Here is a 25,635-nt window from a genome sequence, read left to right as displayed (position 1 = left end):
GATCATCACATTCACATTCTTCCAGTTCAGAACATTACACAATCGACAATCAACATTGCACGCAAATATGACATCATCGACAGACAACCATCACAAGATGACCATGACTACGCTGACACGTCAAACTTCGAAACACTTTCACAACACAAAGAGGCGGCTGTTAGCTACATCGCTGGCTATGTAGGTCGCATGATGAAGAAGAGAATCGACTGCATGTCTTGTGCGACAGCACTTACTACTTCAGACGGTAGTTGCCATAATTTCTTGAGGATGAAAGACCACGGGGGCCTCCATGAAGCATCATCAAGCGTCATTGCCACATGCTTGGAAACAGAGAAATGTTTTCAACGACGACTGAAGACGACAAATGGGAATCTTCCTCGAGGATCCGGAATTTCAGCTACAGTATCTATGGCTGTTATGAGCAATACTGTTCATATGGACTTATTTCCTGAACTGCACTCACACCAGTTTGAAACTGCAGTGGAAGATAATCATATTCACAACCTCGTGAAGATAGCAGCTTCTTCTTATTGTCGAATCAAACTCTTTCATCTTGGGAAAAAGGAGACGGAAGCCATCACCGGAGAGAAAGTCAGGAAGCAGATGTCCAAACTGATTTTGTTCAAGCACCACTGAGATTATAGAACACACATGATACAGTGTACACATGTTGCTATTTTATATTCTGTAATTATAAGTTATCATAATTTGGCAATATCCTGACATGTCTTGGAGGAGAATAACAAATATATTTACTCTGACCATCATGTTTCTCCGCCCAGAAGTATAACTCAGAAGTTTGTTTTCACTATACTCTTCTGATTCTGATTCTTTGATAAATGGATGCAATTTATTTTCAATGGTACTCACTTCAGTAAGAATATTGTGCCATGTGGAATGAAAAAACAAAACAAAACCAACACTTGACCACAAATATGGTATACAAGTATTCACATACCAATTTATTTTGCAGATCCATGTTATATAATTATCAGCCATGAAAAAGTTAACGCAGTCCTATTTTCCTATTTTTTAAATTTTAAAAGAATATTTAATTACTATTAATATTTAATATTAATATTAATATTATTTAATATTTAATTTAATTTATTTAATTATATTTAATTATTTAATATTTAATATTATTATTTATTATTAGAATATTTAATATATTTAATATTTAATTATCAGCATATTTCCTCCGAAAATTCCACCTTCCCACTTTATTTTATTCCATTCCGAATTGATTTTAATCCGTTCCAGGGTTGAAAAAGCATTATTACAGGATTGATGAATGACATTTGTTTTGGGGAATCGTGGGGGAGCAAAGATGGCGGACAAATGGCTTCAAAAAATGAGCTTCCCTTCCTATCCAGTTAGTATCAGTGGAAGAGCTACATGCGGCATCCCTAGGTGTAGTGTAGCGCGGGCACGATGGGCCAAATGTCCTCCAGGGTCCGATTCCCTTCTTCTTCTTCATTTACTTCAATTTTAGAAATGAGGAACTTTCCAATATTTCCATGTGATCGTCTCCCAATCTGAACACGTCCATCTTTCCTAAAATCACTACCCTCTTCATTGTCCCCCATTATGTATCTGCCAAGTTTGGATCCCCCACAATGTTCCCTTCTCAAGATTATACAAGAAGAGGGAACGGACAGACAGACGAGCAGGAACATGGAGTGGGATAATAAGGGAAGATCCTCGTGTTCGTATCCGATTTATCACGTGGGAGATATTTCAACAAACGTGGCACACGTGTTCAACGTCGTCTTCTTCTTCATTCATTTGCGGTACGAGCCTGTGGGGTAGCATCATTGGCTGATGTCGCTGCTGTGCCGCTGGTGCAGTGCCCCCTGTAGGTTGTAATGTAATTGTTCAGGGTGCCGGAGATAGGTCGCCTCCTCTTCACATTTAACAACATTTAACCAGGAATGTTTATAAAGAAATCTTCGGTTGTGACGAATCTGCGACTTGGAATTGTGGAGTTAAAAGAGTTTCAGAGATCGTTGAGCGGAGCAGAAGGTCTTCACTCGGACATTGTTTCTCGACTGTGTTGGACTGTACTGTACTGTACTACACTACACGGTACTGCACTGTAGTCTACTGTACTACACTATACTCTACTGTGTCTGATGAACCGAGATCTCTCGGGTGAGGAACACAAGGTGAACCCTCCGGGATCCACGAGGGTCTCCGATGGGAGGAACCTGCTCGGTCCGGGAGAATCTCCCGCGGATAAGTTCGGATCCGGTACGTGACGGTCTTGTGCCCATACGGGGTATTCTTCTTCTGCTTTTTTGTTTTAATGGCGTTTTCAGAGTCGTGAGGCTCTATATACACCACGTACCCAGTCCTGATTGCGGGGAATGAAGGATTATTTATGTAATTTCAAACACTAAATGGATTTCTCGCTCTTTTTCAAATATTTCACAATCTCCCTGCAGAATCGGGGATGCTTCTGATTCAAATGGCGAAACATTTTCTTCAGATCCACTCCGCCAATCCGCACCTCTTGAACGATTTGATGTAGATGTGATGTGGGTCCGTCATCTTAGGCCATCATATGTTTTGTTTTAATGGCGTTTTTTTTCAGAGTCGTGAGGCTCGATATACAACACGTACTCAGACCTCTGCTGATTTGGTAGGATCCCCTGGGAGCCGCCATTGATCCCCTGGGAGCCCCCATTGATCCCCTGAGAGCTTCCCTGATCTATTGGAAGGCCCCTTGATCCCCTGAGAGCCCCCCTGATCCCCTGGGAGCCCCCCGAACCCCTGGGAGCCCCCCCCTGTTCCCCTGGAAGGTGCCTTGATCCCTTGAGAGCCCTCCTGATCCCCTGAGAGCCGCCCTGATCCCCGAGAGCCCCCTGATCCCCCGAGAGCCCCTCTGATCCCCTGGGAGCCCCTTGAACCCCTGGGAGCCCCTTGAACCCCTGGGAGCCCCTCAAACCCATGGGAGCCCCCCTGTTCCCCTGGAAGGTGCCTTGATCCCTTGAGAGCCCTCCTGATCCCCTGAGAGCCCCTCTGATCGCCTAGAGCCCCCTGATCCCCTGAGAGCCCCTCTAATCCCCTGGGAGCCCCTTGAACCCCTGGGAGCTCCCTGAACCCATGGGAACCCCCCTGTTCCCCTGGAAGGTGCCGTGATCCCCTGAGAGCCCTCCTGATCCCCTGAGAGCCCTCCTGATCCCCTGGGAGCCCCCTGATTCGAAATCGAAACATCCAAGACCGAGCGATCCTATGGACTATCGGACTATGATCTGATATGATCTATCTATGATCTATGATCCGAGCGATCCTATGGACTATCAGAATATCCTATGGAATATGGATCCTATGGGCTGTATCGGGTTTCAGAGCAATCAGTTGGTAAATAAGTGATGAGTGGGGGATTCGACGTTTCAGCGGGCAACCCCTTCCTATAGCCACCATGATCCGAATTCTAAAAATACGAAATCGAAAATTCTAAGATCGAGCGATCCTGCAGACCATTGGACAAAAGGGTTGTATTGGGTTTCAGAGCAATTGGTTTTCGGCTATTGCAATTGGGAAATAGGTACAAGTAGGGATCCGAATTGTGGGGGTAACAATTATCCAAAATGGAAAAAATCCAAGTCGAAGCGATTGTTTGGGATATTGTCTTGTATTCACATGCCATGTTTCATAATAATCAGCCAGGTGATAAGGGAGTGATAGAAAAAATAGCAAAAAGTTAACAGACGGATGGCCAGACAACCGGATGGACAGACAACCAGACAACCGGATCAGGACATCACAACCCCTTTTATAAATAAATCTCTTCGAGAATCGAGATGAGGTGACCTAAACATAAAGAATACAGATCTTCAGGTTCCTATAAGTGTCGCAGGTTCCAGTAGCATGACGTCCTATCCTTTGGAGGTATGAGTTAAGATGGCAGTGTGCAAGTTTTACCTGGAGAGAGGTCTATGCGAGAGAGACGAGAGAACCCAACTGGGGGAGCCCACTGGGATTGCCATATTTTTTCAATCTGCTCCTTGGCCAGGCTCATAATGTCTGACGGGTCCAGAGGGATTTGGGTAACACACTTGAGTTTAAGGGCACGTTTAGCCGCCAGGTCGCAGGCTTAATGCCCACATGCTTAATGCCCCACCAATGCCCACACGAGCAGGGATCCAACACAGGTTGACCACCAAACTGCTCCAATTGGTAATGTTGATCAAATGCAATACCTCAAGAACCAAGTAATACTATCTACATCCATGCTGTAGGGATTCCACTGCGTTTAGTGCAGAAAGAGAATCAGAAAAAACAAGAGCGAGAATTGCTTTGCAATACGTCAATATACGTACGTACTTGTACCAAGTTTCACTTGGTTCCCTTCATCTGCTCAGGGGATTCAAAATGCAAAATATTTTTCTTCTAAAAAGTACTGAAAATCGTTGATCTCGCTCTAATTTGAAGGGAAAATATTTTTGAAAACTTTTTTGCCAATCGTAAAGTGTAGGAAAAAGCCCTGGAGTGTCGATTTTTGATTTCCCCAGTGACGTCACACCATGAACTCACCTTGATCCAGATGGCGGTTTACATCGAGAACATTGTTTCGAGCTCGGATTCTTATCCTGATTCCACCGTCGTTGCGAACTCTGAAATTTTTCAGTGTGTTGAAACTGATCAGTGGGATTGTGATGAATCTATTCGAGACAAAATTAGTTATGGAAACACTTTTGGGGGAATTGGGGAGCTGTATTGTTTTGAGTGATTCAGATAAAGTTGGTGTTAGTGAAGATGTTGGTGTTATGTTCGTAGTGTAGATGAAAACGCCGGTCGCATGTTCACTGCAGATTGGTAGGTTTTGTTTTTCCATTCATTTGATGTTTTTCGTCAGTTTTTCATTAACTGATCCCCTGGGAGCGCCCGCGATCCCCTGGGATTGGTCAGAGGAAATATGCCATGATGCAGCACACGATGCAGCTTTGTCCCACCATAGCAGGTTTACCAGGGGGTGCTGAATGTTACAGAATCGTCCCGTTTCAATCATTGTGTCTGTGGTCGTATCTGTGCCGTGTCCCACCATCGTGTCCATGCTGTGTTGTGCCATGTCGATGTCTCACCCCCAGTGGAGGGGGGACAGAGGGGTGGTGATGAGGTGTGATTGGTCGCCGGCAGGCCAGCATAGGTGTTTGATTCAACGCTCAAATTGCCTGTGTACATGTATGTGCTGGTAGCTGGGTAAAGATGGTGTTATAGTTTTGAGTGACGGCTGTTTTTTCTGCCTTATCGTGGGGACGGCATCCTCTGTCAATCGTGGTGGATAACCACAAGATCTAGCAATCTCTGTTGTTTCATAACAGTGTTTTGTAAAATGTTCCGAGCACAAAAGTGAACATTTTATAGGCCCAATCCACACTCGGATATTTCGGAAAGACCTCGTCCAATTTCTGTCAACTCTCGGATCTTTTGGCCATTGGTGTAGCAGGACACCATCTCGGTTTGTATTACTGCAACCACCAAGGATGCTTCAACTAGACATATTTGTAGAAATTTGCCATTTGAGTGAAATAGTCCCACGATGTAACCCACAGACAGTATGGATTTGGCAGTTGACTTCCAAGTTTTGACGTCACGGCTAAATGTAAATAATAACATTTCAAGTTTTAATTGCAAAATTACCGACTTTATAAATCAGAAATCAGAAAAAGACATCATATCTATTTTGTAGGGTATCAATGGATAGATTAATGTTGAGGTGGTCTGAGCGTTTGGGTTCACCTTTAAGATATCGTGGTAGCAAAAACCTATTACAGACTGACCCTTGACCTCTTGATGCTGAAATCTAATCTGTTCATCTTTAGATCATAATCTATATATATATAAAACACAGTTTGTGTGTGCGTGTGTGTGTGTGTGTGTAATGTTACCGATAGACTCCTAAACGGAGAGGCTCACGTACTTGATATTTGGCACAGACATGGCCATTGAGCCTGGGAAGAACATGGCTGACCTAAAAATTTATTTCATAATATTTTTTTACCATATTTTTACCTCAGCGCATTTCAGCAAGGAATATTATGCACCGAATCTGACCGGTGGCAGAGCAGCGCGCTGATTCGCTCAGAGCGATCATGTGATGTTCCTTGCCGCCATTAACTCAGTTACGCGTTCGCACGTATTTCAGAGCGAAAAGCGATTGCGTTTTTCACATTTCAGCGACGAACATTGCCATTCACACCACATAGGTTTTTTTTTCTTTCATCTTTAGATCCATATTTTTTTCCAGCGAATCTGAATCGGTGGCAGAGCAGCGCGCTGATTCGCTCATTCGCGCACATTGATGACGATCACGATCACGTGATGACTTGATCACGAATGATGTTCGTGACGCGTTAACGTGATGTTCCTTGCCGCCAGCAAGTAGCATAGATTTTATTTTAGCATGATTAGCATTTAGCATGATTTAGCATGATTTAGCATAGATAGTAGCATGTTTCACATATATTTTTTTTCAGCGAGGAATATTATACACGGATTCTGACCGGTGGCAGAGTAGCGCGCTGATTCGCTCAGAGCGATCACGTGATGTTCCAAATAAGCACAATCAATTGAGTGTGCCGCATGAGTCTGCGATAAGTGTTTAAAGTAAAGTAAAGTAAAAAAAAAAAAAAAAAATGTTAACGTGCCGTTGTTAGCCTATTCATGTATAGTTTGTGTTGTATTTAGCTGTGGCTGAGCTAAGATGTAGCTGAACTTCAGTCGTTGACTCTGGTATCCCTTGACCTCTTAATCGCCTTGCTCCATTGGGACAAATCCAAGTAATAAGCGCATCGGCAGGTAAATCCACCGGAGCGAGGTGAAACACCTCTCAGGTTGAAATAATGTGAGTTATTCCATCCCCGCCGCCAGTTGGCTTCACTTTTCACGGAGTATGAGCATTCTATATATTTTCAATTCAGTGCGCCCGACTCGCTCACGTACTTGATTTGTGGCATAGACATGGCCATTGGGCCTTCACGGTGTAATTTGTGCGAGGCTTTTGTCCGAGTGAGCTTGAGTCGAGAGGGCGAATGTACGGGTTGGGAATGTACGGGTCTCCCTTCCCCCACCCGGCAACGCCGGTACTGGAGGGCGTCACAGGATCGGTGAGTCTCCAAAATCCGCTTCGTGCTGTTGCGAAGATTCAGGACGATGTCGCGATTGTTGTGCTGCTCTCCGACCATGAGAACTGCAACGTCATTGCTGACTGGCCCTCCCCTTCCCTCCCCTTCCCCTCCCCCTGCCCCCTCCCCCTCCCCTTCCCCCCCCCTCCCACTCCCCCTCCCCCTCCCCCTTCCCCTCCCCCTCCCCCCTCCCACCCCTCTCCTCTCCCATCCCTCCCCATCCCCCTCCCACCCTCTCCTCCCCTCCCACCCTCCCCCTCCGCCTCCCTCACCCCCCCTCTTCTCCCTCACGTTTATACACGGAATGCCGGGTACTTCCCCCCCCTCTTCTCCCCTCCCCCTCTCTCCTCCTCTCCTCCCCTCCCCCCCGGTCCCCTCCCCCGCCCGGCAATGCCGGGTACTTCTGCTAGTATTATACATATATATGCTTATATCAAGATTGGTCAAAATCCCATCACTGGTTCACAAGTTTGCTCAGTTACAGAATTGTTACCTAACGGGACCATTGACCTCTTGATGCCGAAATCTAATCGGTTCATAGTTGCATCATTATACATACTTGCACCAAGTTTGACTGATATCCCTTCAGCCGTTCTTAAATTATTGTGGGAAGGAAAACCTATCACGGATGGGCGCATAGACGGACAGACGGGCAGCCGGATGGACACCCCGAAAACATAATGCATCCGGCGACTTCATCGGTGGACGCATAAAAATAGGATTGTATGCAGTGCAAATGTTCACCGTTGTATCCCTACACCGGGACCGGGTTGTATCCCTACGCCAGAGCTCGGATGGCGCTGCTGTGAATCGGGCCTTGATTGGCAGAGTGAATAAACGCGTACGACAATTGATCGCAGTTTGTCGAGATACTTTACATGGCGACGAAGGTGGAGATTGTGGAGATTATAAAATGACCGTGAACAGGTGTTCTTCATTGGATAAATATCCAATCCCGAGGATCGAAGACCTCTATGCTCGTCTCACGGGAGGCAAGACTTTTACGAAACTCGATCTCAAATCCGCCTATCTACAGCTCTGCTTGGACGAGAATTCGAAACAGTATCTTACCATCAACACGCATCGTGGGTTGTATAGGTACCACCGACTTAGTTTTGGAGTGAAATCTGCACCTGGAATTTATCAGCGTGTCATGGACAGTTTGTTTGCCGCCGAACGCAACGTCGTTTGTTACCAGGATGATATTCTGGTTACTGGTCGTACGGACGCGGAACATCTACAGAACCTGGAGAGAGTTCTGAAGAAGATTTCGGACTCCGGCCTACGTTTGCGTCGAGACAAGTGCAAGTTTATGGTGCCATCAGTCACGTACCTGGGTCATACGATTGATGCCGAGGGTCTACACCCGACAGATGAGAAAGTCCGAGCTATCAAGGATGCTCCTTCTCCACGAGATGTGACCGAATTGAAGTCATACCTCGGTTTGCTTCAGTTCTATGGTCGTTACATCCCGAATGTGACCGACGTTTTGGGCCCCCTTTATCGGCTTTTGAGGAAAGGAGTCTCCTGGAGCTGGGGGTCTAGTGAACAATCAGCATTCCAGACCTCTAAGGATCTGCTCAAATCGTCCAATGTTCTCGTTCATTTTGATCAAGAGAAGGATCTTGTGCTGACATGCGATGCCTGTCGGTATGGAGTGGGGAGTGTATTATCGCACGTGATGCCTGATGGTACAGAAAGACCGGTTGCATTTGCATCCAGAACGTTGACCCCGGCAGAGAAAAACTATTCCCAACTTGACAAGGAAGGATTGGGAATCGTTTTCGGCGTTGGCAAATTTCGCCAGTACCTTCTTGGACATCATTTCACGATTCGCACTGATCACAAGCCGCTGATCAGTCTGTTTGGTCCAACTAAGGCGACATCTGACACACTACCGCCCAGGATCATCCGCTGGTCCCTGTTTCTCGCTGCTTATGACTACACCATATGTTATAAGCCCGGTTCGTCTATCACAAATGCAGATGCCATGAGTCGGTTACCCCTTCCAGAATCCGTTGATGATTCGCCTACACCAGGATCCATTATCGCACTGATGGATCATCTGGAAGATTGTGCTGTCGATTCTGGCCAGATCCGCACTCATACTCGACGAGACCCCGTTCTGTCCAGAACTGTCCAGGCTGTACAGCTTGGATGGCATTTGCTACCTGAGGGTGACCCAGATTTTGCGGCTTTTAAAGCACGTAAAAACGAACTCAGCGTGGAAAATGGTTGCCTACTCTGGGGATGTCGTGTCGTGATCCCGAAAAATCTGCGTTCCAGGGTCATGGATGAAATCCATGACTGTCACCCCGGGATTGTGAAGATGAAGTCACTCGCCAGAAACTATGTGTGGTGGCCGAATCTTGATGCTGATATCGAACATCATGTTCGACATTGTTACCCCTGCCAGAGCACCCGGAATACACCTGCGAAAGCGCCACTGCATCCCTGGGAATGGCCCAGCGAACCGTGGCATCGCCTACATCTCGATTATGCCGGGCCTATTAACGGCAGCATGATTCTAATAATTACGGACGCGCACACAAAATGGATTGATGCCTATGTGACGCGTGGTACTACGTCAGCCATTGTCATCGAAAGACTCAGACGCTGTTTCGCCACTCATGGTCTGCCCAGGATGATCGTGAGTGATAACGGTTCGTGTTTTTCCAGTACCGAGTTTGCCAAGTTCACACGTCGGAACGGCATCAAACATAAGTTTGTCAGCCCACATCACCAGGCTTCAAATGGCTTGGCCGAACGATCCGTGGGAATCATCAAATCCGGATTGCAGAAACTTCAGGAGGGAACCCTGGAAACAAAGCTGTCTCGTCTCCTGTTCAAATACCGCATCACGCCACAATCAACAACCGGTGCAGCTCCGTCTGAGTTATTGATGAAACGACACTTGAGATCGACACTTGACAATCTCAAACCAGACATATCATCAAATGTTTATCAGAGCCAGCTTAATCAAAAGTTGGTGCACGATAAGACGTCCAACAGTCGATGTATCAACATTGGAGATCCAGTGTTTGCCCGAAATTTTGGTGCAGGTGCGACGTGGCTACCGGGAGACATCATCGAGAAGCCAGGTCCACTGTCCAGTGTGATTCGCCTGCAGGACGGCCGCAAAATTCGTCGACATCAGGACCACATAACCTACCGTCACTGTGAGTCGATGGAGCCTGTAGCATCGTCACAGTCAGGACAACAGTTCGACCCGCCACTGCCGGAGATCGTCGTGGCCGCTCCAGCCAGCTCGGATGCCCCGAAAACCTCTGCAAACGCTACACCCTTCGTGGAGACCAAAGGAATCACCTCGGACTCTGTATCCACTGGTACACCGCGACCCAAAGGAATCACCTCGGACTCTGTATCCACTGGTACACCGCGACGCTCAATGCGTGAGAGAAAAGCACCCGACCGGTTGAATCTTTGAAGATGTTTTTTTTCACGTTGACACATGTTCTATTTTCACGTATTTTCATTATTCTCATAACCGTTTGCACACATATTTTCACATGTTTTGGAAATGTTGCTTTTGAAATGTCAATTCTGGAAATCTAGCACGTATATTGCTCTTGGTAATTTTGGACTTAAAGGGGAGGATGTCATGTATGCAGTGCAAATGTTCACCGTTGTATCCCTACACCGGGACCGGGTTGTATCCCTACGCCAGAGCTCGGATGGCGCTGCTGTGAATCGGGCCTTGATTGGCAGAGTGAATAAACGCGTACGACAATTGATCGCAGTTTGTCGAGATACTTTACAGTCGATGCCCACCAAATTTTGATGAGTGTTTGTAGTACTCAGGGCCAAACCATGAGCACAACCCCCACCCACCCCCAACCCCCCCGTCCCCTCACCCGACAAACACACACCTGAGAGGGGCGTGGGTGGCGTGGGAAACGACTTTTGTCTGTGCATGTGCCACAGTGCAAGTGGTTTACGGACCCCTGCTGCAGACAAGGGGGATTATAAGCCACGTCTCAAAATATATTTGCCCCACCATCCTTCCCACCTTCCCCTCCTCCCTTCGCTCTCCCTCCACACTGCTCGTAAATGGAGCAGGTGATTCTAGCTCGTCAAAGAAGTGTTTTTTTTTAGATTTAAAATCAAACACCTTTTGAATATGTGCAATGTTGTGATAACGAGTTTGTTTGGAAATGTTCCTTCAATTGAGATTGAGTGCGATGTTTTATTTTCAGATTTTATTGTGGTTGTGAAGGTGGAGTCCGAGTTTCTGGACCAGTCCTCCTCGTTCGACAAAGGTTGGAACAACAACAATCTTCATGTTATAGTTATTTATAGTTAGTCTTTGTTATAAAATGGGAATGCCATGTTTGCTTGTTTTGCCATCTGAAGTGGGCCCTGGTGTTGCCCTGGTGTTGCCCTTGCCACCTGCCCTGGTGTTGGGCTAGCGGCTAGGGTGCCGGCTTAGGATCCTAGGATCCTGGGTTCGAATCCCGGTCGATCGCTGAATTAACGCCAGGGGGGTTGACTCAGCCTGTCATCCTTCCGAGGTCGGCTAATTGAGTACCAGTTCACTGGTAATTCCCTGTTTGTCGTTAAAGGCGGCAAAAAGGGTTGGCATCAGGAAGGGCATCCGGCCGTAAAACATTGCTTCAAAAAGGGGACCAAAAAACAACAACAACCACGGTTCCCGAAAAAGGCCAACCCCCGCTTTGCGGGGAAAAATGGCCTCTAAAGGTGGTTATTTTATATTTTATATAAGTATCTGGTCGATCTCACAGTCATAATTTATTTACGAATGGCTGTTGGGCGGTGTATTGGTGTGGCGCGATGTTAATGCGAATTAGTATTGTGATTCGATGAAGAATTAGTCATTTATTTTTTACTTCCGCCACCGAAGGTGGATGGAGGTTATGTTTTCACCCCTGTGTGTCTCTGTCTGTTTGTTTGTCTGTGAACCAGATATCTCTAAAAGTTGTGGACGGTTTGAACGAAACTTGGTGGAAAAGTTGCATATGTGGCAAGACCAAATCGATCCGATTTTTGTGAAGATCTGAATATGGATTCAGATACGAGAATTATTTAATTTTTTTAAGTGATTCTTCACCATTGAGAGATCGGGTGAAAAGCGATATATAACATGATATTCAAAAAAAATGTATGGACGAGTTATGACTAAACTTGGGGGATGAGTTTGGTTCAGGTCTGCATCCAGATCTGGCCTATCATTGGGATACAAAACAAACTGTTTGATTTTTTTTTCAGAAAAAAGAGGTTATGTTTTCACCCCTGTCTGTTTGTTTGCCTGTCTGTCTGTGAACACTGAACAGGATATCTCAAAAAGTTGTGGACTAGGAGGATGAGTTGGTTCGGCGACAAGAACAAGTCAATTTGATCATGGTTCAGGTCCAGATCGAGATCCGGCCTGTCAGTGGAATATAAAATGTAAACTGTTCAGCCTGGTGGAGGTATGTGCTCTACCGAGTGTCGTTCCAGTTTTTTGCTCACCTGGAACATTGTTCCGGGGAGCTTATGCGATGGCACGTGGTCCGTCAGTCCGTAAACACTTTCAACTTCTTCTCTGAAACTGCTGGTGGGATTTTGACCAAATTTGGCACAAATGATATTTGGTATGTTACAACTCAAGTTTGTTCACGGCATTAAAAAATCTGGTCCACCGGGGGTTAAAGTGGATCCAGATTTGACTCTCCAATATATGAATTTGCTTTTTCCTCTGAAACTACAAACATTATTTCGATGAAACTTGATATGGAGTGCCCCGGAAGTTACGGCCAATCATCCAAGGTACCCAACTGTATTTAAACTTAAGTCTGGTGTTTTATGTTTGTTTACAATTCCATTGAAGCCATAGTGTCCCCACATTGTGTGACCTCATGTAAGAACCTGGCAAAATTGCCTTGCCCTCTGGATTTCTCCAGGCAAGACCGTGAGGTCGATGCAAACCTGTGCGGCTGGAGTGTTGTCCAATTACAGGCATCCCAGCAGTGGCCAAATTCCCGAGCAGCCGAAAAAAGGTGTCCTCCAAAAATGCGGTCCTCCAACATTTGCTGCTTTATGTTTCAGGAAGGTTTCATTCTCAAATGGCTGCCTATGTGGCAAGGACCTCCCAAGATAAGAGAAAGGCAGCAATGCCTTTGTCGATCTACAAAGATAGGAAAGGACCCAGCAAAACATCCCAGCAAGAGGCTTCTGACACTTTACACGGATGGGTGAAAACACACTGCAGGACATTGGATGCAGCTCTTTTAGCTGGTGGGCTAGAAATGCTGGTGGGCATTTGGCCAGTAAGAACAGTCATTTGGACGAGCCACAATGCACAATGTTCCAACTCAAAGTGGATGTTGTGACTTCCAGGGCAGCGCAAGTGGATAGTTACTTGCCAACTGTGCACAGGTATGAGGGCCGCAAGGATCAACTACCATCAGCCATTGCTAAAATTGCTATATGCTCGGCGCTGGACATGGTCCCGAAGATATATTCTTCGCTGCCTTTCATTAAAGAGAGGTATGGAGTACCCTAGGAGAATGGAGAACCCACCTCGCACCCCAGGGAGGGGACCTGTTCCCCCTAGTTTGATCATATTAAAAAATCTGATGTGTGTGTTTGTAAGTTGTGTTACAGGTGCTCCATAAACCTTAGAACCTGAAGTTCATAAGCCTTAGAAGTTCAGTTTTAATGTGATGTTTTTCTTTTCAGATTTGATTGTGAAAGTGAAGGTGGAATCTGAGTTTGAGGATGATTCGATATCTCAAGAGAAAGGTCTGAACCACAACAACATTCTGCTTGTTCCAGTTACTGACAGTCATGTGTACATGTACATTGTACAGTATATTGTGAGAGATGCTGTTGGACTTAAGGCCACGTTATTAATGACCTTCGTTATTAATGGCCACGTTGTTCCTCTCTGCAAATTGAAGCATCACAATATTTGTTTGAGATGTTCAGGGTAAACTTGCGTGTTACATGAGAAATAAATCTGTAAAACTATTCGGATCAACCACATCGTCACTAAAAATGGACGTTCCTATTGCACAAAGTAGCCTCGTCCCTCTATACAAGGGGAAAGGTGACCCTCTGGACTGTGGCTCGTATCGAGCGATAAAGTTATTGGAGCATGGAATGAAGGTATTGGAAAGGGTGTTGGAGAGGAGGATAAGGAAGAAAGTGAAGATTGACGAAATGCAGTTTGGATTTATGCCAGGAAGAGGAACGACAGACATGCTTTTTATTGTGAGGCAGTTGCAGGAGAAGTACATGGAGAAGAGGAAGAAGTTGTTTCTTGGGTTGGTTGATCTGGAGAAAGCATTCGATAGGGTTCCACGTGAAGTAGAGACATGGGCATTGAGGAAGTTAGGAGTGGAGGAATGGTTGATCAGAGTAGTGATGGCAATGTACAAAAGAGCGCGCACCGCTGTAAGGACGAAGGACGGGAACAGTGGTAAGTTTGAGATGAAGGTGGCCGGATTTTCATTCCCTGTTTGCTATTGCATGCATCAGGGGTCGGTACTAAGTCCACTACTATTTGTAGCTGTGATGGAGGTGCTGGATCGGAACGTAAAGGAGGGTTTACCGTGGGAGTTGTTGTATGCAGATGATCTGGTGTTGATTGCAGAAAGTATGGATGGACTGAAGGAGAAGATGAACAAGTGGAAGGAATGTATGGAGACAAAAGGTGTGAAGGTGAATATCAGAAAAACGAAGGTGATGGCAAGTGGTAAAGCATGTGGTGAGGTGGAAAGAACTGGGAAGTGGCCATGTGCTGTGTGCAGGAAGGGTGTCGGAGTGAATTCCATTCAATGTACAATGTGCGCTGAATGGGTTCATCAAAAACGTAGTGGTTTGAGAGGGTCATTAACCAGTGTGGCAGCTACATTCAAATGTAAGGTGTGCACAGAGGGTGCTTCAGATGGAGGAAATGTTGAGTTGGATCTTGGAGACGGCGTGAAGCTGGAAAGTGTGAAAACATTTTGTTACCTAGGAGACCTGCTGAATGGAGAAGGTGGATCAGACTCGGCAACGGTTGCTCGAGTGAGATGTGCATGGAAGAAGTTTCGGGAACTGAGTGGCGTGCTGATGAGGAGGGGAGTGTCGTTGAAGCTGAAGGGAAAGGTGTACGCTGCATGTGTGAGAAGTGTTATGATTTATGGGAGCGAGACATGGGTAATGAACGTAGAGCAGCAACGAAGGGTGGAAATGCGAATGGTTCTGTGTATGTGTGGAGTATCGTTGAGAGAGAGGAAGCCAAATGAGGAATTGCGAAAGATGATGGGAATAGAGCCTGTGATGGATGCTGTGAAGAGAAACAGTTTGAGATGGTTTGGTCATGTGTTGAGGAAGGATGAAAGTGACTGGTTGAGAAGAGTGATGGAAATGAATGTGGAAGGAAGTAGAGGACGGGGAAGACCGAGAAAGACTTGGATAAAGATGGTCGAAGAAGAAATGTGGGCAAGGGGGTTAACAAGGGCAGATGCAGAAAATAGGGCAAAATAGAGAAGATTGTCATGGGGACCGTAAGACTAACCCCCGCTCTAGCAGGGAAAATGGCCTTAAAATGCCTGTTGTTCCTATTGCACAACACAAAATAAGGAGAAACTAAAGTGGTCAATGGCGTGCCATCGCAAATCCCCATGCTTCCCACCCAACACAAAGTTGAACGATGGCAAAAAGTTGCACCAGCAATGATCCAATGTCAAATTTTTAGTTAAAACTTTTTTCCTCGTTTTGACTTCTGTGGCCCAAAGTCTCCACCCGTTAGGGCATGAAACCAGGGGTTAAATCCAAAATGTGTTATGTATTTCACGCATCCCCTAATAATGATTGCATAGACTAAGTTTCATTTTTCAATGTTTTCAACATGTTTCCAAATCCTTAAAAAACAAGTACAAAAAGTTTTAATTAAAACAAAAGCCGCGTTGATGTTACACAATGCCGAGATGCAGCTGTGCCTATAACGTCGATGTTATAGGCACAGGACATTCCTGTTGATTCGATTACTTGATGTTATTTTTGTGCAAAGTGAAAATATATCTTGGCAATTTCCCGTGTGTGGCGACGAATTTTTAATATATCTCGGCATTTTCCCGTCTGTTATTTCAGGCGGTGTATGACTGACCATGCCGCGATTAAAAAAAAAAAAATCTCGGCAATTTCCCGTATGTGGCGACACGTGAACGAAGCTATGCTCCTCTCTCCACATTATTGTGACGACGTATAAATTAAATATTTCATCGTGACGATTGTCATCAAATGGACGAATTTTTAATATATCTCAGCATTTTCCCATCTGTTATTTCGGGCGGTGTATGACTGACCATGCTGCGATTTAAAAAAAAAAAAATCTCAATGGACTTGAAGTTACAGGCCTTTGAGAATTCATTTCGTTCTATAAAGGGCAACTTTCATCGGATTTTCTTCCCGTTTTTTTTCAACCGAGTCTAAAACTATGTTAGCGACTGTGAAAAATGAAATGATATATCGAATTTGATTTGAAATAAAACTGTGTGAGAGAGGAAGACACCACGGGCCTACAAAACAGGCCTCAAAGCTATGCGAGTTAACAAAATGGTGGATATTTGTTTATATGAAGCCTCTCCCAGAATGGGTGGAGCTTTGAGGTTTTGTCTTCTCTGCAAGAACAAGAAGAAGAACAAGAAGAACAACAACAACAACAGCAGAGGGCACTCTATGACCAGCGTCTGCGACGCGGCAAAAAAAAAAAAATTGCAATTTTTTTGTATGTGACCATTTCGTCATGCCCATGGGATGGCACCAAAATGTGATACTGCTCTTGCACCTGGCAGACAGACAAATGGACGGAGCCGATTACCATATCCCCTGTTTTTAAGCGGTGAAGCCACTTCACTATTTGGCTCGTCCTTCCATTCGTCCATCCATCTGGCAAAAAAAGAAGAAGAAGAGCATTGCTAAACAACTGCGTTTAATTCTGAAGGGTTATTCTTGCGTGTTGTGTTGTGTGCATGTTGGAGACCACGTGCTTGTGTGTTGTGTTGTGTTGTGTGCGTGTAGGAGACCCCGTGTTTGCGTGCTGTGTTGTGTGCGTGTCGGAGACCCCGTGCTTGTGTGTTATGTTGTGTGCGTGTAGTAGACCCCATGCTTGTGTGTTATGTTGTGTTTTATGTGTGTTGGAGACCCCGTGCTTGCGTGTTGTGTTGGAGACGCCGTGCTTGTGTGTTGTGTTGTGTGCGTGTTGGAGACCCCGTGCTTGCATGTTGTATTGTGTGCGTATTGGAGACCCAGTGCTTGCGTGTTGTGTTGGTTGCGTGTTGGAGACCCCGTGCTTGCGTGTTGTGTTTTGTGCAGGTTGGAGACCCTGTGCGTTTCTCCCCACTACGAAGTGTAATGATTTTTATTACAAAACTCCTTCAAGATGATGAGCTTTATTGAAATCGATTTTCCACGTCATCTACAAAACATAATCACGTATTAGCAGGCAATCATATAAAACCCTATAAAAAGCAAGCCATATAAAGATGCATCATTTAATACCTACCAGCCTGAATTCGTCACAAAAGACAGACAGCTCCCTCGTGCTCGGGCCAACCCTCTTATAGCACATTGTTTATCTCATCACCAGAGAGAGAACTGCAACAGATTTTTTTCATTACTTTTTTTCTTCTTTTTAACTCAACTGGACGACCGTCCAGTTGAGTTCATCACATACTGAACCCTCCGGCGTCTGTCGTCTGTCTTCCGTTAACTTTTCGACGTTAACACACCAGCGTCCACAAATATCAACCAATTCTGATCAAACTTGACATGCAGCATCCTTACCCCAAGGACCAGGTTGGTATTACATTTCAGCCCGATCCGTTGAAAAATGGCGGACTTAGGCGACCATTTTGTTTTTGGTCATGAAAACGACGTTAACACTCTAGCGTCCACAAATATTAACAGATTTTGATCAAACTTAGAATGTTTAACCCTTACCACACAAGGTAGGTTGCTATTGCATTCCAACCCGATCCGTCACAAAATGGCCGCCATAGGCCGCCATATTGTTTTCAGCTCCGAAACGATGTTAAGACTTTAACGTCCACAAATATTTATTCTGACGTCACTTAAATATGCACTTGCGACGTTTTGTGGGCATGTTCACTGGGACAAGATGTGGGGGTGGGTGACTTTGAAAGCGAATTACACCCGTTTCCTTTTATCTACACAACTATATTTCTGCAACATTGTTGCAAAGTGTAGCATTGTATCAATTGTAAAACAAGGACAAGTATAAGGATACAAGGACCTTAAAATTATTACACAAGGTTGTTGGCTTTTCATTTAAGTCAAATCTAGTACAGACAACTGACCTACTTTAAAGTTGTCCAGTCAGTTCAGTTGAGTTCTGCTTCCCTGGAAGCTCTAGTTTCTTCATTACATTCTCCCACCAATTAAAATTCCCACGAAGCACGCATGAACATAATTCATACTATGGCATATAACCCCACAGATAACATCGTTCAGCAGCAAAGAACAAAAAACAATCTACCACCCCAAACGAACCGGCTTCCGACGCTCTCTTACAGCTCGGGTACGATAGCCGACAGAACTGATCTCAGGTTCGACCACATTGGGCACTGCCGAACTAGGAGAGTCTGCTTCAGGGCCGAGCCCCAGTGGCTCCGCACGAATCGGAACACCATCATGCAACAGGGGCCCAGAAGAAGAAGAAGAATCCACTACTGGCCCAAGAGGAGACAACACAGATGTGTTAAGCGGTTCCTGTCCGACTACATGCTCCTCACTAATACCAGGACGTGGATCCTCACCACAAGGAGCTAAATGCCGAACTGATACGGTTGTCGTGCGTCTGTACGCCATCCGAATATGGGCATATTCCGGATTCGCCTCCAGCACGTGTACTGATCGACTTGCGGTTCATATTTACTATGGCGGACCATCTTTCGCAAAAGGGCAGGGCCGGGTTCGGATAGCCAACCTGGCAAGGATTGTCCACTCAAACTACGCCTTTGATAACGAAACATTAGATCGTGGGGAGTTTCATTTGTAGCAGTACATAGGAGAGTACTTATAGCGTGTAAGGCCTGGGGTAACACTAAACCCCATTGATGATGGCTCAAGCCCCGAGTTCTCAAAGCCATTTCCACGGCCTTCCAGACAATAGCATTAAATCGTTCGACTTGTCTGTTTCCTTGCGGATGATACGGAGTGGTCCGGCTGAGGGCGATGCCTTGCTCTAGAACAGCGTTTCTCAACCGGGGGCCCGTGGCCCCCCAAGGGGGCCACGGGCCTTCGACCGGGGGGCCACGAGCGGATGCCGAAAAACTGCGATTCAGAATGCAGAAGCTTGTAATGTACAATTAAGGTGACGAGTCTCCGGTCATAGTGTCAAAGTAAAAAGGGTAGATGAGTTTAACCTTCTCTAAAAAAGGGTAGATGAGTTTCTCTCCATCTCTTTCTGCTTCTTTACATCTCTACTTCCTTTCTTCTCCTTCCCTCCAGAGCACTTTTCTAAACCTAATTTTCAACCTTACTGTATTACCGTTACAAAAGTAATTAATTCGTATTTGCAATTTTTTTCTCAGATGTCGAAGGCTCGAAAATGGAATGACGGCTATGTCAAGTTTGGATTCACGAATGTCAGTCGAGATGGCGTGGACTGCGCGCAATGTCTGCACTGCTCGGTCGTGATGTCAAATGCGTCACTACGTCCTTCCAAACTTTCAAACCATCGCGACAAGATGCATCCCGGAAGGAAGGAAGATAATATCGACGCTCTGTCTGTGAAACGATCACGATATGACCGTGAAGCGACACTTCCCAAATTTGGATTCCGGCCAGAAGAAAAACCTGCTCTTCAATCCAGCTACGAAGTGGCATACCGAATTGCGAAGTGCAAGAAGCCGCACACTATTGCTGAGGACCTTATCAAGCCATGTACAGAGAAAATGGTGGAATTGATGATCGGATCAGAGGCGAAAAAGAAGATCCAGCAAGTTTCGCTCTCTAATGACACGATCCGACGACGGATTGACGACATGACTGCTGATGTGTGCCGTCAAGTTTGCTCCGAAATCAAACAAAGCACGCTCCAGGCTAGCCTTCAATTAGACGAGTTCTTGTTCTGCAATACCCTACCAACCACAACGACAGCGGCAGATATCAAAGCTATTGTGGACTCTTTTTTTTGAAGCTAACGGACTCGGTTGGCAGAATTTCAAGCACATTTGTACTGATGGTGCCCCAGTGATGGTCGGCGTCAGAGGAGGGTTCGTCACGCTTGTGAAGAACAAATGGCCCCATGTGACGTCCTCCCACTGTTCGCTACACCGATACGCTCTTGCGTCAAAGACTCTTCCGCCTCGTTTGCTGGAAGTCATGGACGTCGCGGTCAAAGTGATCAACTTCATTCGTGCGAAGGCCAAAAATCATCGGCTCTTCCAACTACAGTGGTACCTCGGCTTACGAGTGCCCCAACGTACGAGTTTTTCGGGATACGAGCCGTCGCTCGGGCGGTTTGTTGCTTTGGGATACGAGCCGAGATCCGATGTACGAGCTCAAAAAATTTATTTTTTTGAATTTTCCGGTTGTGGCTTCCGGTTCCGGTCACGCGGTTATCTTGCCGTGAAAGCATCTCTGCTTGGATATAAAACACGCAATCGTCGAAATACATGAGCGAGGATCGAGGAATCTCCTTGCTCCAGCCGGTGACGTCATCGGCGGGGATCCCCGCCTCCAGAGTGGCTGGTCACGTGACCGCCAAAGCGTGTCGCGCGTGCGGGTATAATGAGCTACACCTGTGGATCACGTGACCACGGAAGCACGCCTCGCTTGAGAGGCATGGCTTTCGGTTTGCGTTTTGCTTTATAAGGCGCGATAAATGGGCTTTTGAGTGTTAGCGGTTCATGGCGTTGACGGTTCATGACGGTTCATGGCGTTGACGGTCAAAAAACCATTACATCAATTTTACCAGGCACTGTACAGTAAGTACAGTGGACACCAAATGCACGGTGGAAGGCTAGAAGTAGAAGATCGTCCAAGACAAGTGAGAATAAGCCATACTTTGGAGATGACGTCATTCGCTGGTCCGATAACCAAAGATGTGGTATAAAAAACCAGGTGAGCTAACAATGCAGCAATGAAGGAATTCGGCCAAGGCACCGGCACACAACGACCTACCTACATCGAAAGACTCAATGCCAATGGTGACAGAAGCCAAGACGGCCGGCTTAAACACCGCCGAAAGACCACGGTGTACCAACTTACGATGCAGAACATCTTGCACTTAATATGATGACAACAGGTGCCATCCTCTGACGTACCATTACAGGTACAGGTACAGTACACGTGAGCACAGAGCAAAAGTTCACTGAAACCGAGATTAAGAAAAAAGAAAAAACACCTCGTGGTCCGTGCTCGATATCCGAGTTTCAATCTTTTCAAACACATGATGCTCTCGGTCACGGTATCTCCTGCGAGCTGCTTCTCCTTCAACCACACAAACAACAACTTCTCCATATCTTCATGGATAGAGGTCCAGTTTATTTCTTTACATTCTCTTGTATTATGTACAGTATATACGAGGTCGTGCTTGTTTATACATTATTTGTTATTTATAAAGTACATTTTTGTTATTTAAAAGCACCTAACAAAAAAAATTGGTGTTTTTTTTTTGAGGCTGGAACGGATTAATAGCATTTCAATGCATTTGAATGGGAAAATTTGCTTTGACTTACGAGCGATTTGGCTTACGAGCTCCGTCACGGAACGGATTAAACTCGTAAGCCGAGGTACCACTGTACTGGCCAACGAAATGGGAGCGGAACATGTTGGACTTCTGTTCCACACCAAAGTCCGTTGGCTATCGAGGGGGAAATGCCTCTCTCGGCTGTATGAACTCCGGGTTGAGGTGGAAATCTTCCTGCGAGACAACGAAAACAACCTCCATGTCCACTTCGACAATGAAGAGTTCGTCATGATGCTCGCCTACCTGGCCGATATATTCGGCCAACTCAACGAAATGAACCAGCCCTTGCAAGGCCGTGATGTGACAGTCAGTGACGTTCAAGACAAGCTTGCCGGACTGTCTGCTAGAATGGAAGTCTGGCAGGCACGAATCAAGGCCGGGTCCACTGCCTCGTTTCCTTTCTTGGACGAGCACCTGCAGACGCAGAGGATTGAGCTTCCCGTCGGCATCAAAGATTGCATCACTAGACATCTCGACAATCTCTCCGCTGAGTTCAAATCGTATTTCGACGATGCACCGTTGGATGTTCCGTGGCACAAAGACCCGTTCAACGCAAAAATTGAACCTACTGAAGACGAAGCAGAGGAGCTGGCAGAGTTGAAGGTTTCAAAAGCAATGAAGCTGGTCTTCAGTAACAAAGAAGACCTCTCCACCTTCTGGTTGTCTGTTCAGGATGCGTATCCACTACTCAGCAAGAAGGCATCCGTAATGCTCATTCAATTCGCCACAACATATCTTTGCGAATCTGGATTTTCTGACCTTGCGACCATTAAAACGAAGTCCAGAAACCGTCTTGACGTTGGGAACGATATTCGCCTTGCTGTGTCCAAGACGGAGCCGGACATAAGAGGCCTCGCCAGACAAGCCCAACAGCAAGTGTCTCATTGATTGTATTGCTTAGAAAAATGTTTACTTTGATTTATCTTTTAAGACTGAGTAAATAAATTTCATAAAACGAAATCTGCATCTTTTATTGAAGGGCAGGGGGCCACGAATGTTAAGCGACTCGGTAGGGGGGCCATGGGCCATCAAAGGTTGAGAAACGCTGCTCTAGAAGGAAAGTCTTCACCTCCTGAGACATTTGTGATACTGCTCTTGGACTAGGTGGCTGCTCTTTCAGCAGCCATAGTACTGATACCTTTCGATAGCAGAGTGCATCCCCCCTGTCAGAATGCATGAAAGCCGGATATCCGATCAGTATAAATAACTGATGCAAGCAGCGGATGACCGTAGCGGATGCCATGTCAGGGCATGGGAACGCAAAAGGGAATCGCGAGTACTCGTCTACAACCGTGAGCATGAAGCGATGCGGATCGATGAAGGTAGAGGTCCCTTGAAATCGACACCCAGTCGCTCCCAAGGATGGCCGGTGTGAATCAAAGTCCCCATCGGCGGCTTATAGAAACGAGGCTTCACTTCAGCGCACACCGAGTATGAACGGCACAGGCGTCAGACGTCAAAGGCTCGATCATCGGTTGTATGCCCCGGAGCGAGTCTGAGCGAGCTGTAGGACTCGAGCTTGATCGTATGCATCTTCGAGTGTCATAGCTGTTTTCTCCAGTAATATTGGTCGTATCGCAGGTGACGCGAGGCCAGTCACAAAGGCATCTCGCATCAGATCATCAGCTGTCTCAGCGGCCGTTCAAGCCTCAGTCATGCAGTTTTTCCCGAGTCTTCTCAATTCCTGAAGATAACGTTCGAGAGGCTCAGAGGGATCTTGTCGCCTTGTAGCAAGCATGTGTCTCGCGTACAAAGCACTACGAGGTTTTATGTAGATTTCCCTCAAGGCCTCTACAGCGGTCTCATAATTCTCACAATGTGAAATGTAATCGAAAACGGTGTTGGAAACGTGACAAGTGAGCACAGAAAGTTTTTGCACCCCTGTAATCTCTGGAACCGTGGCAATATAATTAGTCAGGGCACGAAGCCAGTGTTCCCCGTCATCGCCTGAGGGTCCCCACATAACTTCTCGAGTCGCAGTAGCTTGTCCATGGGATCCGAGCGAAGGAATCGATTTCAATTAAAATGTAATGATTTTTTATTACAAAACTCCTTCAAGATGATGAGCTTTATTGAAATCGATTTTCCACGTCATCTACAAAACATAATCACGTATTAGCAGGCAATCATATAAAACCCTATAAAAAGCAAGCCATATAAAGATGCGTCATTTAAACCCTACCAGCTCGAATTCGTCACGAAAGACAGACAGCTCCCTCGCGCTCAGGCCAAACCTCTTATAGCACATTGCTTATCTCACCACCAGAGAGGGGACTGCAACAGATCTGAACCTTTCTTCTTCATTACACGAAGAATGCTAATTTTGGTTTAAATTTTCTTGTTTATCCCTTCTTCTATTGTGACGAATTGTTGTCACATGGTTTGCAGGTGAATCTCAAGTGGTGAAATCAGAAACTTTCCAAAACAACCTTCATCAGACTTCCCAGGATGCTTTGAGCAATACTCATGTAAAGCAAGAACCGTGTGATTCTCTACACACTGCTAAGCTATACCAAGATTCTCTACACACTGCTATACCAAGCAAAACTGCTAAGCTGTACGAAGGTAAGCCAGGCTCTCAATAAATCATATCACATTGTGTTTACTTGTTCCAATCATTATTTAACAATGAAATAATTTTGTTCCAACCCTGCACAATGACAGATCCATTTAAATTGTTTTCACTCAGATGTTTGTATTGTTTATGTGAACAATCAGGGATACCTGTTTCATTTGAAATACACATTGCACATAAAATACACATATTCAAGAGTGTTGCATCACATTGGACAAGTCGGTCACAACCATTTTAAAATTCTGTGACGTTGTTCCGCAGTGTTACAATCACCGACACCAACTTTGGATGATTTCCTTTATAAAGGAGTTCAACAACTCAGTTACGTGTCAATGTTGACCATTTCTACTAGATCCTGGTTCTTTTAACGCATGCATTGAGCCTGGGCTCTTTCTTTTTACATCTGAGTTTTTTTTTATTGTGCACCGCTCCTTTCCTATTCCATCTGTAGGCGCTGTATGATGTCAACGCCGGGTGCCGAAGGGGGCCCGGTGATGACGTGCGTTGAAAGGGAGTACTCAGTTTTTACTCCGTTTGTTACTTGCAAAATGTTACAGGTTACTTACTAGGTTTTTGTTGCAGCGATAACTTGAGAATGGCTGAAGGGACCTAAGTCAAACTTGATGCAGGTATGTATAATGAGGTAAAATGAACGGATTTGATTTTAGGCTCACGAGGTCAAAGGTTAAAGGTCAGAAGTCATGTTCGGTAAAAGTTCTGTTACTGCGATAACCTGTGAGCCAGTGATGGGATGTTGACAAAAGGTTGAGAAAGGGGGGGGTAACAGTGGCCTGAAAGGAGGGAATGGGATTAGCATCTTTCTTTTGTTTTTTTAAACATATTATATGCACAAATAACACACACACACACACACACACACACACACACACACACACACACACACACACACACACACACACACACACACACACACACACACACACACACGAAGGTGGATACTTTGAGACCTGGGAGGAGGTTCCACCTTCTGAAACCCGCATATGGAGATAATAACCAACAAGAGAAGCTGTGTTCAAGTGTTCTGTGTGCCCTAAGGTCTTTCTTTCTCTCAACAGATTTAAAAACCCATCATCGAAGATTACATTCAGGAGAGAAGGCCTACAAGTGCTTTGTGTGCAGCAAGGCTTACACTCGTATCTCAGTATTGAACATTCATCAAAGACTGCACAACGGTGAGA

The 25,635-nt window shown here is 45.7% G+C and overlaps 1 protein-coding gene across 2 annotated transcripts in view; it reads left to right on the top strand.

The window, feature by feature from the left end:
• The first annotated feature begins 1,987 nt into the window (after positions 1 to 1,987).
• Positions 1,988 to 25,635, top strand: part of LOC137428111 (uncharacterized) — a 218,517-nt gene continuing 194,869 nt past the window's right edge. Inside the window, exons 1-4 of one of the 2 annotated variants that reach the window (XM_078778043.1) lie at positions 1,988 to 2,256; positions 11,354 to 11,416; positions 13,836 to 13,898; positions 24,250 to 24,426. In XM_078778043.1, coding sequence (XP_078634169.1) covers positions 2,139 to 2,256; positions 11,354 to 11,416; positions 13,836 to 13,898; positions 24,250 to 24,426 — 421 coding nt within the window. In that variant the 5' untranslated portion in view covers positions 1,988 to 2,138. The remainder of the gene's footprint in view (positions 2,257 to 11,353; positions 11,417 to 13,835; positions 13,899 to 24,249; positions 24,427 to 25,635) is intronic. The other variant, XM_078778044.1, reaches the window with a different exon arrangement.

This window comes from Myxine glutinosa, chromosome 5, assembly GCF_964187855.1.
Source record: "Myxine glutinosa chromosome 5, kmMyxGlut1.1, whole genome shotgun sequence".
In the NCBI taxonomy this organism is placed as follows: Eukaryota; Metazoa; Chordata; class Myxini; order Myxiniformes; family Myxinidae; genus Myxine; species Myxine glutinosa.
Note: the sequence above shows the minus strand (reverse complement) of the source record. Positions and strands in the feature narration are given on the sequence as shown.